At 41.4% G+C, this 12,312-nt stretch overlaps 1 protein-coding gene across 2 annotated transcripts in view; it reads left to right on the forward strand.

Annotated features, from left to right (window-relative positions):
- VPS54 (VPS54 subunit of GARP complex) overlaps positions 1 to 12,312 on the forward strand; it is a 49,075-nt gene that overhangs the window by 24,705 nt on the left and 12,058 nt on the right. For both annotated transcript variants that reach the window (XM_032183827.1, XM_032183828.1), the window contains 8 exons: positions 2,214 to 2,269; positions 4,044 to 4,140; positions 4,624 to 4,961; positions 6,731 to 6,860; positions 7,304 to 7,485; positions 8,232 to 8,344; positions 9,679 to 9,742; positions 11,494 to 11,599. In XM_032183827.1, the coding sequence (XP_032039718.1) occupies positions 2,214 to 2,269; positions 4,044 to 4,140; positions 4,624 to 4,961; positions 6,731 to 6,860; positions 7,304 to 7,485; positions 8,232 to 8,344; positions 9,679 to 9,742; positions 11,494 to 11,599 (1,086 nt within the window). The remainder of the gene's footprint in view (positions 1 to 2,213; positions 2,270 to 4,043; positions 4,141 to 4,623; positions 4,962 to 6,730; positions 6,861 to 7,303; positions 7,486 to 8,231; positions 8,345 to 9,678; positions 9,743 to 11,493; positions 11,600 to 12,312) is intronic.

The raw sequence follows: 12,312 nt of genomic DNA on the forward strand, positions 1-12,312 counted from the left end.
ACCAGCAAATAATACAGAAAACATTACTTGCCTCAGTGCTAGCCCAGACCTAGTATAGGCACGTGGCTAAAAGCTGGAAAACATCCCTGCCTTTTCTGAAGAGAGCAAGGTGAGTTCATGATGCAGGTAGAGCTGCTTGCCTGTAAGAATTACTTCAAAAATGAACCTTTGCCCGCGTTAGTCTGGTTGCATGCCACCTAGGGCAGTATATCTGTATTTTCAAACCAAAAGTCTTTGTAGATAAAAACAGCTAAAACCAAAACATGAACAAATAACTCCAGTTGCCTTCTCTGGAGAAAAATGCATGGATTGTTTTTGAACAGTGACGTGATGGCTTTTGTTTACAAACAAAAACTTAGGCTGAACTTTGAACATGTTTGGAGTTTCATTTTTTTACTCATCTCGTTTGTTTGTTTGCATGTACATGTGGGGTATTACGTAGGGGTGGGGTTTTCCCCCTTATAGAGATGTGATCATTTCAGGAGTCAGGTTGTGATGTGTATCCCAAAGACTGGGAGACAGTTAAGTGGTGGGTTTGCCATTAAAGGTCACAGCTGTGTTGTGAATCAGATTGGGAACTTCTCCAGCTTTTAAAAGTTTGGAATTCTTTTAATTCTTATTATTTTAAAGGTTTTGTTTTAGGCCAGATTAGCTTCCCTAGTCCATTTTGGACTGCAGCCCCATGGTTCTGTTGAGCAGGGTGGGTGTAGATAACAGAAGCCAGCGCTGCTGATGCTTCTGGTGGCAGGATGAGAAGACAAAGATGTGTGTGACTGCACAACCACTTCATGTAAGGACCTGGCTATGATATGAGTCCTTTCTCACTTGACAACACAATTTAGATCATGTTTAGTGCCCCTATCTCTCACTACTTGTTTCCTTCCCACCTGAAAGCAGTGGGGAGCTGGGCTGGGTCACTGCCCAGCTCCCTGAAAGCTCAGCGGTGGGTGAGAGCAAGCACTGCTTTCTAGTCGTGCTGCATTACTGTAAGCCTGGACAAACAAGGGCATACACCTGTGTACAGCTGCATGAATGGGGAACACCAGGATAAACCTGTTATCTGCCCATCAGTCTCCTGGTTTTTCACTTGCCTATGTAGGCAGTCACGAGGAGACCTTTTTCTCTTTAAATTCTGCTTGCTCAGATAGCGGGCAGGTAGCACTCTGTTTTCCTGCTCACCCTCAGCCATACATTGTTTTCCCCATTCTGCTGGGAATATTTGTCTTTATGTTGTGATTTTTCAGCCACCTCTGTTCAGCAATAGATGAAGTTTAATCAACTTCCAATACAAGTTTTTGTATTAAATTGGGAAAAGTGACAGGTTCAGAATATTTCTGCGTGGCTTGTGGAATATGTTTGCGTTGTGGCCTATTGTCTGAACTTGTAAAGCCATTTTTCCTTAATAGAGGAAACCATTTCCCTCCCATGTCTCAAATGTGTTTCCTGTTCAGGCGCGATGCTGGGCTGTTTTGGTCAGTGCTTCAGTAGCTCTTTACTGCCAGGCAAGTGGAAGAGCAGAGATCTGTAAGCACTTCACTAACTTACTGCATAGTTCAGGAACAAGGTCTGTTTTCAAGAAGCTTCTCTACTGACCACCATTATGCAAAGCTCAGGTAAAATCAGTGTAGCTTGAGAGGGTTGCCCTCAGTCACTGGGTTGTACACAGCCACATAAAGGTATGCTGCTGACTCATTTCGTCAGGTTATTGATTGATATTTGGAAGAAAACCCCTCCTTCAATCTAAAAAAAAAAAGTTGATTTGTACCATGGGCTTACAAGGCAGTAACGTGAAAAGAGATCAGTGAGCAAATCGCTGTAAAACAATGGGTTTGGGATGAAAATTGATCGTTCTGGAGACCTGAAGTCCAGCTTCATGTGTACAAGCTGAAGGTGTTACCCCACAGCATCCTTTAAGAAAAGGCCACAGCACAGCAATCAGCGTGGAGAAATCTAGCAACAAATGTCCATCTATTCTGCAACTAGATGTTGGGGGGGGGGTGTCTTGTTTTTTTTTTTGTTTTGTTTTGTTTTCATTGATTTTTTTTTTTTTCTCCTTAGAGAAACAAGCTGTTAAATGCTACAAACATGTCTTTCCTTTTTGGTTTTCTTTCTCCTTATTTAACTTGAGGCTTATTGTGCATGCGATGAAATTCAGCAGCAGTTAGAAGCTAAGATCTTTTTTTTGTTTTGTTTTTCCCCTTTAAATTTGACAGTGTGTGGTTAATACGGTATCGCAGATAGAAGAAATAGATACAGAAGTGGTTGTTAAGTAAGTATACAGCTAGATTATTTTTTTTTTGTGGTGGGTGGGGGACAGGAGACGGATGCTTTCAGCACAGATAAATTAACCGTTCTAATTTTTGCTTCAGTTTCCCTGTAACCAAGGATTACCCTTCTGTTTCACCTTGAGCCTCTGCTCCTGTCTGCCTCTGCGAGAATATTGCATATTCCTTTTCTCGTTCAGACTCTAATGCTACAAATCTTTCCCTGAAATTAAATCTGCTACTGAAATAAATACTAAAATTCTCTGACCCTCATTGCATGAAGCCTAAACTACCGTACCTAGGCATGTGTTAACTACCTGAAGGCATTCCCTGTTGTTACAACCTGGGATTTTGTACCAAAATGTGTCAGTAGTTTTGATCACTCCCATATGAATGAGAACAGGAGCTACCTGGAGAGGAGATCAGGCAACACCAGCTCTAAGAAATGGGCCAGCAGGACCCTCACAAAGCCCAGCAGATGCCATGTCCTGCACCTGGGGGGGAGCAACCCTTTGCTGGATGAGAGGCAGGGGCTGGCTGGCTTCGGGGCAGCTTTGCAGGAGAAAAGGTGGAGGAAATGATCCTTCCCCTCTGTTGGCACTTGTGAAGCTACATCTGGTGGCTGTGCTCAGTTTCGGGCTCCCCAGTATAAGAAAAGCATTGAGATCCAGCAGAGGGCAGTGCTCAAAGGAGCTGGCTTTGTTCAGCCTCAGGAGTGGAGAGCTCAGGGGTGAGCTGCCCGCAGCTCTCCTGCGGGAGAGTTCTGGTACAGATGGAGACAGAGCCAAGCTCCTCCAAAAGGGGCAAGCAGGGAACAAGTTGGAAGCTGAGAAATGCTAACTGAATCTTAGAAAACGCAGGTTTTACTGTAAGGGTGGTCAAACCTAGGAAGAGAGGCCCAGATTGGCTGTGGGATCTCTGTCCTGGGATATATTCAACCCTTTTCTGGGCATGGCCCTCAACAGCCTGATCTAGTTGGACCTGCATTGAGCAGGGTTTGGACACGGGACCTTCAGAGGTCCCAGCTCCAGAGGATCCCCCCCAGCCTCTGTTTTTCTGTGGCTCTGATCCTTTTGGCTCAGTAAAGGGTTACCCCAAAACAGGAAAACCAAGCAGACTAGTTGATAAAGCAAAGTGAGCAGCAGAATCTGCCTGGTGTTCGTGCTGAAACTGAGAAAAGACTGGGCACAGCAGCATTTTTAAACATTTGGATATTTCTTCACCATTCTTCAGCGTTTACTATTCTGCAACGAGGCCCTAACTCTGTAGTAGAGGGTTTAACTTCTGTTTGGCCAGTGACTTTTCAGCCCTCTGCTGCAAAGAGCTGACTTGCACTTTAATAGCAGAAGTGGTCTCCTTGCAATGCAGCAAAATGGGCTTAAAAGCACAGCTTTTGTAATACTTGCAAAAATGTTTTTATTTATTTTTTTTGTGGTCTAATTTTTTCTACATGATTTGTGAAACTGTTATTAACTCCCTCCCTTGGTAGTAACACATACTTATCTTGGAAAAGAGCACTATGCCCTGGAAAATGGTAAATGTGAGGCTTTTTTCTCTAACATGATCTATTTTTATGCACCTCCTTCACCGTTCCACTTGCATACCCTGTATTAATCATGACTGTTGTTCAGGTCATGTCTGTTGTGTTGCCAGCTAAAAGTTTGCACAGTTTTCCTTATATTTACAATTCTACCTATAGCATAGTTATATCCTTTATATGCCAGTAGTCAGCATGGTTAGTAAATATTTGCAGTTTACTGAATACTGCTCTTTTTCTAGGCTTGCAGACCAGATAAGGATGATGAATTTTCCTCAGTGGTTTGACTTACTGAAGGATATTTTCTCTAAGTTTACCATCTTCCTCAAGAGAATAAAGGTAAGACATTCATTTACTGAGATTTTCATGTAGCTGGTTCAGACGTGACACGGGATGAAGCCGCTTCCCATTTGAAGTTTCAAGGTGTTCATTTTGATTATAGAGTTCAAACTTCTGATTGAAAGAGGGATATGTGAATATCGGCATCCAGGGCAGAAATGATTAGTGCTAACAAAGAGAGCATTGGGGAGGAGATAATACCTCTTGTAGCGTGATTACATCCATTTCAGGCTGCTGGGGATTAGGGCAGAACTTTTGTATGTGTCAGATTGCTCCAAATGAGGTTTCTTTCACTATTCTCAGGAACATCTGATATTGGTTACCATCAAAGACAGATGGGTCTGCCTCTGAATGCTAATTGCGCAACAGAAAATAAAGCCAGGATTTAGTTTAATTTTGCGGGGAAAAAGAAAATCTTTGCAGTGCGAGCTTGTGGTACGGGGTTCTCTTTTGCTGTGTAATAAAAGTTATGTTTGATTCCAGGCAACGTTAAATACTATCCGTAGCGTGGTTCTCTTGGTTCTAGACAAGAACCAAAGAACCAGAGACCTGGAGGACACCTTACAAAAGCACTCTGTTAAAGACAGCACGGCGGACACGGAAGTGGCTTACCTGACCCACGAGGGCATGTTTATAAGCGACGCGTTCGGCGAAGCGGACCTCCCGCCCGTAGCAGCTGACACTACCTCTCAAAGAAACACTTCCCCAAACAGCGAGCCCTGTAGCAGCGATTCAGTCTCCGAACCAGAATGCACTACCGATTCCTCATCCAGCAAAGAGCAAACGTCCTCTTCCGTTACTCCAGGAGGAGTGGAGATGATGTAAGTTAACAGAGACAAGGTGGTGGACGCTAGGGGCTGTTTGTGTGGTACAAAACTTACTTTGGAGGAATGTCTTTTTCCAGGCAAATGGTGTGGAGTGGCTTTCTGTGGTTGCCCATGCTGTCTGCCATCTGACTGCACTGTCCCTGTCTTGCCTTTGTTTTGTTAGCTTTGTTTTCATCTCTGTGCAGTGGTATAGGTACTGATTTTGTCACTCCTTACAGAAAAGGGCCCCTTCTGCTGTCTGTTTTGCTGGGGAGCCTTCTTGTGTAGAAAGCAGGGGAAAATGCAAAGTCTGACCTACATGAAAGGCACAGATGGTTTGTCATGGCCTTAGCTGGCAAAGGCATCTCTGTTCCCTGCACACGTTCACCGTGGCTAGTTTTTCCTTTCTCTTTTAAGCTGGCTTCATGGAATACACCTTGGTGAATCCTAGTGAGAAATCTTCTGCTCATTGTCAACTCGGTGACTTGCATGATTAGACAAATACATCTCAGTGCTTTGGCAACATAGTGCTGCCCTGTGGTGCTCCTGACTCCAGAGCTATAAACTTCTTGAACAACCTTTTATGCATTCCTTATTTATGGCTGTAAGTCAGCTGCCTTTGTAAAAGAACCAGGCATAACACGTGTGGGGCTCAGCTCTGAGCCACTTCAAAAGCCAGCACGTCTGGATCCCGAGTTTTATGAAGCGAAATTGAAATACCACTTCTTATCCTGCTGAAGGATGGAAGGTAGTGACTGGCCTGCTCACAGCTGCTGATTGGTACTTGGGTGTCGATCCTCCTGTGTCAGATTTGGTAGGGACCTTCCCCTTCTAAATCACAATGCTGGCTGAATGAGAATATAAAATAAATATGTTGTGCTTAAAAGAGATCCAGGTCAGGGTATGTCCAAACACTCATCCTATGCTGTGAAAAAATACCACAGTGAGGAGTCCAGGGGGTTACGGTGAGGAGCAAGGAAGCAGGAAGGAGTTGGATCCCAAATGGCCCGGAGCAGTTAGCCAAGTTGGCTAAAAACAGACCATCCAGACAGAGCGTCTGAGGTTGGTGTGAAACTGTTCCAAAATGAACTTGTTTCATCCCTTTTCTGGTTTTCCTTGTACCTCTGCTCCACATACAGAGAGGGCTAATAAACTTAGGTAATTATGGCAACGTTAGCCCTGTTGCAGTGCTGTAGCATCCCAGGTTTTCTCCCTCCTCTCGCACTGTCAGCACTTGAACAGCCAGACTAGACCAAAAGATTGTTATCTTAACTAGTTAGCACATGGCATGGCTCTGCCGTTCGCCTAGCTTCAAAACAGCAGACAAGCCACAAGATTATTTTAAAGAACAGAGACTTAGGAGCCTGAAAGCTAAAAAGCTAGCAAAATAGGTGCAGAGTATCTGTGGCAGACCTTATACTTTCACTGGAAGAAAAATGCTGTGATACTCAAATATTACAGGAGTAACACTTAAAGATTAGTTCAGTAAACATTACTATTTATTGTATTAATACTGGTTGTGTGCTTTTTTATCTCAACTAGCAGCAATTAAGATATGGAATTAAAACAAAATCTAAGGACAGTGCAGTTGTGCATTTGCTTGTCACGGGGACTGACGTGACGTTGACAGCAGCTTGGATGGTCCCATCTGCGCAACGTGACTTTGGTGATTAACTGACTGTGTGTTTGACAGCTGCTGCAAGGTTCTTTCCTCCTTCAAACTGTGAGCAGAAATACTGTTTTTTATAAATTGATGCTCAAGCAAATGGCTCTGTCGTTTGTAGGATCAGCGATGACATGAAGCTAACTGAACTGGAACTCGGCAGGCTGGCAAACAATATTCAAGAGCTGCTTTATAACGCTTCTGATATCTGCCATGATCGTTCAGTCAAGTTCCTCATGGCAAGAGCAAAGGTAAGGAGCTCAGACCAGACCACAGTCAGTGTCTCATCCTTAATGAGCAGTTACTCCGAGTTAGTGGCTTAATGAGCGAGACTTCTGAAATGGCTTTCTCAATTGAAATTAACTCACTGTTCCTACTGTCACAGGCGCCTGATGTTAATTAAAGCCCAGAGCACACAGGCATTAACATACCATGTCAATGCAAGGCAATATGGGTTTCTGCTACTTTTTGTTCTCCCTTTCTAATATTCTGACTTGCTGTCTTTGAAGTTCCATGCAGAGAATGCATATCTGTGACGAGATAGCTGCTTGCTATCAGTCAGCCTTTCATTTAGAGTTAAATAATGCCCCTCTTAAAATACTAGCAGCCCTCAGACATGCTGACTAATTGTTTCATGGCTTCTCTGAATGTTTGTGGTGCTAAGTCTCCTTACAAGGATTTTCTTTGCATTTAGGGTGGCTTCCTAGAGAAGCTGAATTCCAATGAGTTCGTTGCTCTTTCTCGGTTGATGGAAGGCTTCATCCTAGACACTGAGCAGATCTGCGGCAGAAAAAGCATGTCCTTGCGAGGAGCACTTCAGAGCCAAGCCAATAAATTTGTGAATAGGTTCCACGAGGAGAGAAAGACAAAGCTAAGGTATCTGGGTAGAAAGCCTTCATCTTCTTACTTGAATTTTATCATTCCCATGCAAACACAGATCTTCTGTTGCCTGGAACGCTTGTAATTCAGTTGTACTTAGCAGAAGTGGGGGCAGTGTGGAACACTGTTCTAAAATGCAGTTGTTTTCAATGGTTTTAGATTTTGACAGTTTTTATAACAGTTTCTTCAAAGTGGATTGTTCTATGATTATTTAAATAAAGGCAGTTAGTAGCTACAGGGAGAACTCCAAAGTGATCTTGAAGGGCTGAAATGTCCCATCTCAGCGGTTAGTAACTCCAGGATAGTTCACTCCCAACTGCTTTTAAAAACATTACAAATAATAAGAAACACACACACCCAAAAAAAAACCACTTGGGAAATAGCCTTTCCAGTAATACACATCAAGTCCTTTTTGCTGTCATCCATCGTAAGTTCTTAAAGTTTTGGTATTTCTACATTATTTCAGTGGCACTGATCTCATGGGAATCTTTACTCCCTAGAAGGGTCCTTTGTCCTCTGATAGCTTGAATGAATGAATTGTTAGATCTCTAGGCCAAGGAGGGTGTTTTTCTCGTTTGCTACTGCACCTCTTTCTAATAAGGATTAATAATGTAACATTTTGGACCACTAGCTTTTTTTTTTTAAATTGCTGTATCTTTGGTTCCACAGAAGTACAGGCAAGAGAGGTGTCACAACAAGGTATTTCCTTTTCTAAGCCTCCTTTCTTTTGTCTTTATAACCAGCCTACTCTTGGACAATGAGCGCTGGAAACAGGCTGAAGTTCCTGCCGAGTTTCAGGATCTTGTCGATTCTGTGTCAGATGGCAGAATTTCTCTCCCTGAAAAAAAAACAACAGGTATGTATCGTGCAGTTCTACCATTACTCGAATTTAAACATGTTATCAACAAATAGTGCTGGTTAATGTTGATGGACGTATTCTGAAGTCACTCCTGATCTGTGTTTGCTTTCTGGGTTCTGTGGGCAGAATCTAAAAGGAAGGAAATTGATAGTGGTGTGGTTTTTTTTTTGTTTTTTTGGTTTTTTTTCTCCTGTTAACGGTGTTGAAACTTGGGCCAACTTTACGTTTATTTATTTTTTTTAATCCATTTAAATGTTAGCCCAGGAAGAGAGCTACTTTTTTATAGTAGTATTCACATTGTAGAGGCTTCCAGTCCATGCAGAAATTTAGTCTTTCCCCCAGAACATACTGCTGAAATGCTGCAAGGGACTGAGTAGCACGTGCATGTGCTCAGTCCCTTTTGTGTAAAACAGTGCTAGCTCTTCTTCCACAGCTTCATCTCCCAGTTGTTCCAGTGAAAGGCAGCATGCTACGTGGCTGCTCATGGAAGTGAAAACTTATGTACGTTCAATTATTTACCTCGCCACAGAAACCTCATTTGACCTCAGAGAAGTCACTTTTTTTCCCTTGTGCCTCATTTCCCCATGTGCAAAATGGGACTGCATAATGCATTTTTACCTTGTGGGTGTTCTCATCCAATATTGCAGTGATAAATGTGTGTGAACAGCTAGAACACGAAGAAAATATACACAGAGGGGAAGGAAAATGGCAAGAGATAAAGAGGAGGAAACTATAGTACTGTCGTGGTGTGAAAACCCTCCCTGCTCCCCCAAAAGGAGCACAGCAGAGATGGAGGGTGAGATGAGGCAATACTCACCCAAATCATGGAGCACAATACCAAAAGATGCTCATCTGCCATTCCTCTTAGAAGAAGCTTTTGCTGCTTCCTTCAAGCAGATAGAAAACTGGAGGCATCAAATTTAGCATGAAAAACTGCATCACTAAGAGCTACTGAGGGAAGTAGTGGTTTGAAGCTAAAATATTAATATACACAGCAAATCATTAGAGAATGCACAGTAGAAAACCTAGTGGCTTCTGCTTTTTTTTCTTGTATTTCTAACCTGCTGCATTTGAAGTTTCTAAATCCATAATGACTGTGGGACTTTGGTTTTTTTTTCATCTAAAATCCCATCTGTATTCTAGCAGATACAACCAGCAAGGTTACTTACATTAATTATGAAGGGTGACACTTTTTAAATAAAGACATATTCCAAAGATTTATTCATTGTTTTCAAACTTGGGCTGGGGAACGCTTGGTTTCTAGAAATTAGCATTTTTTTGTGCTTCTTTTTAGTTTAACTCATCTTTTTCCTTTCTGATAAATGTTTTAGCTACTGAAGAGAGAAAGCCAACTGAGTTTCTTATTGTTGAAGGACAAAAATATGCAACAGTTGGGTAAGATGCATTTTTCTCTTAGCAGTGGGTTATTTGGCAAGTGTTTTTAAGTAGAATTGTGATAAATACTAATAACTTTAGCAATCTCATTTAAATAGAAAGAAAACCTTTTCTTGCACAGATTAGTTTCTTTTTTAGCTCCTGACCAGTTACACAGCATTGCAAGCTCTTCTGTATATTAAAATGCTTTTTATTCTCTGAATGACTGGACTGAACTTACGGTTTCATTTGATTTTTAGCAATTATTTCATGAAGACACTTACTCATGAAAATACAGATTTATCTTCATAGAATATTGTTTTTATTTCTTACAGTATAGGTTATCTCTGGCAAAATACGGTAGTCCACTACTGAACAATTGCTTATCTTACTCAGAATAAGAAATAAGATATGGGCTATCTCAGAAGCTGCACTCCTTATTTCGTGATATCCTGATTGCTTTACGTTTGAAAATAGTTTAAAACTGGCCATATCAGAGAGATTTTAAAATACATAATACTGAAACACTTCTTTCATTCAAAAGCATTCTGTGTTTCCGAAGACTGAGAGGCTTAAGCATTAAATATACATGAAAGTGTTTTTGGAGAGGGAGTAAAAGCAGGAAGATCTCACTCCCCAGAGTCCTAACATCAATTTACCCCAAACTTAAACCGAAAAGTGCTGATTTACATAATGTCTTTGACCAGCTGTCGTTGTTTCATGATGATGTGCCGTTGTTCAATTAGAAACAGAAGCTGATGGCTCAGAACTTCAGTGCCAGCCTACAGATATCACTGCAAAAGAGCATTTCAGGTCAAGTAGGAGCATTTGAACACACTCTGAAGGATAAAAATATACTTAATAGACTATATATTAGAAAATTCATCTCTGCTCATTTGAAACTTTATTTTTAGCTCCACAAACCTATTGTCAGCTTCACAGCGATACAAATACTGTTCCACACACTATTACGTACATTTTCATTGTATTAAATCAAAAACATTCACCAAAAAAAGGCTCGATGTTCCCCCCCAGAATTCTTCAGGTGCTTATTCTCAGTAATTGTTCTGCTTCTTTCCATACCCTGCTGCCTAAAAGAAGAAAGTGAATTTATATTTAGAAGTGTTAGAATATCTACTCTGAAATTTGATCTGGCCTCAGTTTTCTTGTCTTCTCTGCATTTGAATTCAAGGGAGTGTACTTGCTCTGCGTGGAGTCTTCCTAATTCCATGCAGTACCTCCCAAATTCTCTGGTCCCCACTGAATTCATGGGAAATTACAGGTACTCAGCATCTTTAAATATTTGGTGCTGTTCCTTGATAGCTGCCTTCTTTCTTTTTGACTCCTCAGCACCCGTTGCATCCTTTTCAGTGGCTGTTGTCTACAGGCTCTGAATTATACCTGCTCAAAGTTGGCCAGAACTATGGAGTGTTACAAGAAAGGAGCTTTAGACTTTTTCCCCAGCTAACATCTGCACAGAGGCTTCTAGTTCCACAATAGTTATTTTTGGAGATTAAGAAGTTATGCTGATAAATATCAGAGGTTTTCTCTCGTATACATTAAGTGCTTTATCCACACACCACCCTCTGAAACGGGTATTCTTTATCTATGTTTTTTATGTTAAGTTTTTACCTCAGATCAGTTACTGGGTTTATTTAATGCTGTAGCCTCCAGCATTAGGTAGCTTTCTATCAGCATGACTGGCCTGTTTGTAATTTTGTGATATCCTGTGTTCACTGAGATAACGTATTTGGCTGTTTCCTCTCTTGCAGGACAGTATTGCTGTTAATAAGAATAATCCTTGAGTACTGCCAGTGTGTGGATAACATTCCTTCTATCACCACTGACATGCTTACCCGCCTGTCTGATTTACTGAAGGTATGACTCCAAGCATACGGTCTGTACTTGTCCAGGATATTCAGGGCAGCAAATATATCTTACACTAATGTTTCACACGCTTTTATGACTTGATATAGATGATACAAATTATCTAGAAACTATGTATTTGTTGTTGTGTTGTAAGGTAAGTTTTTAAGCTAAGGGAATCGAAGATGGAATTTCTTGTGTCAGGAAGGCCGTCCTTCCTCTTGGTCACCTGGGATGTTTGAAATCCCATCTAGTAGTGTTTGTCATAGCTGCCTGTCCTTCGGGGTGAATGTAGGATTAATGCTACTGACAGAGAAGTGATTTGATTCCAGATGTCACTGAGATGTATCTGTATTCAGGAAGGAACCTATTCCCTTGATTTCTACAAGTCGGTAGAAATATGGTCAGTAGAAGCATGAAAAATAGTATAGGATGAAGCTGCTGTTGTAAAATGCAAAGATGATGAAAGACCAGGCCCTTTATTAATCTGTTTCTCTCTAGAGAAGATGAAAGCTGATACAACGCAGATACTGCAAGGTGATACAAGTAAACAAGAATAAAAGGAGCACGTGAGTGCTTCTGAAACCTTTCTTATATATCCATAGCTCACCGGTTAATTCAGTTCAAGTTTTTCACTGATGTCTTTGCTCACAAAGGTTATACCAGGTTTTAGAGTTCTGAACATAAGCATAATTGATAAAAGACCAACAGATTATACTCTGCAA

This window comes from Aythya fuligula, chromosome 3 (genome assembly GCF_009819795.1).
Source record: "Aythya fuligula isolate bAytFul2 chromosome 3, bAytFul2.pri, whole genome shotgun sequence".
In the NCBI taxonomy this organism is placed as follows: Eukaryota; Metazoa; Chordata; class Aves; order Anseriformes; family Anatidae; genus Aythya; species Aythya fuligula.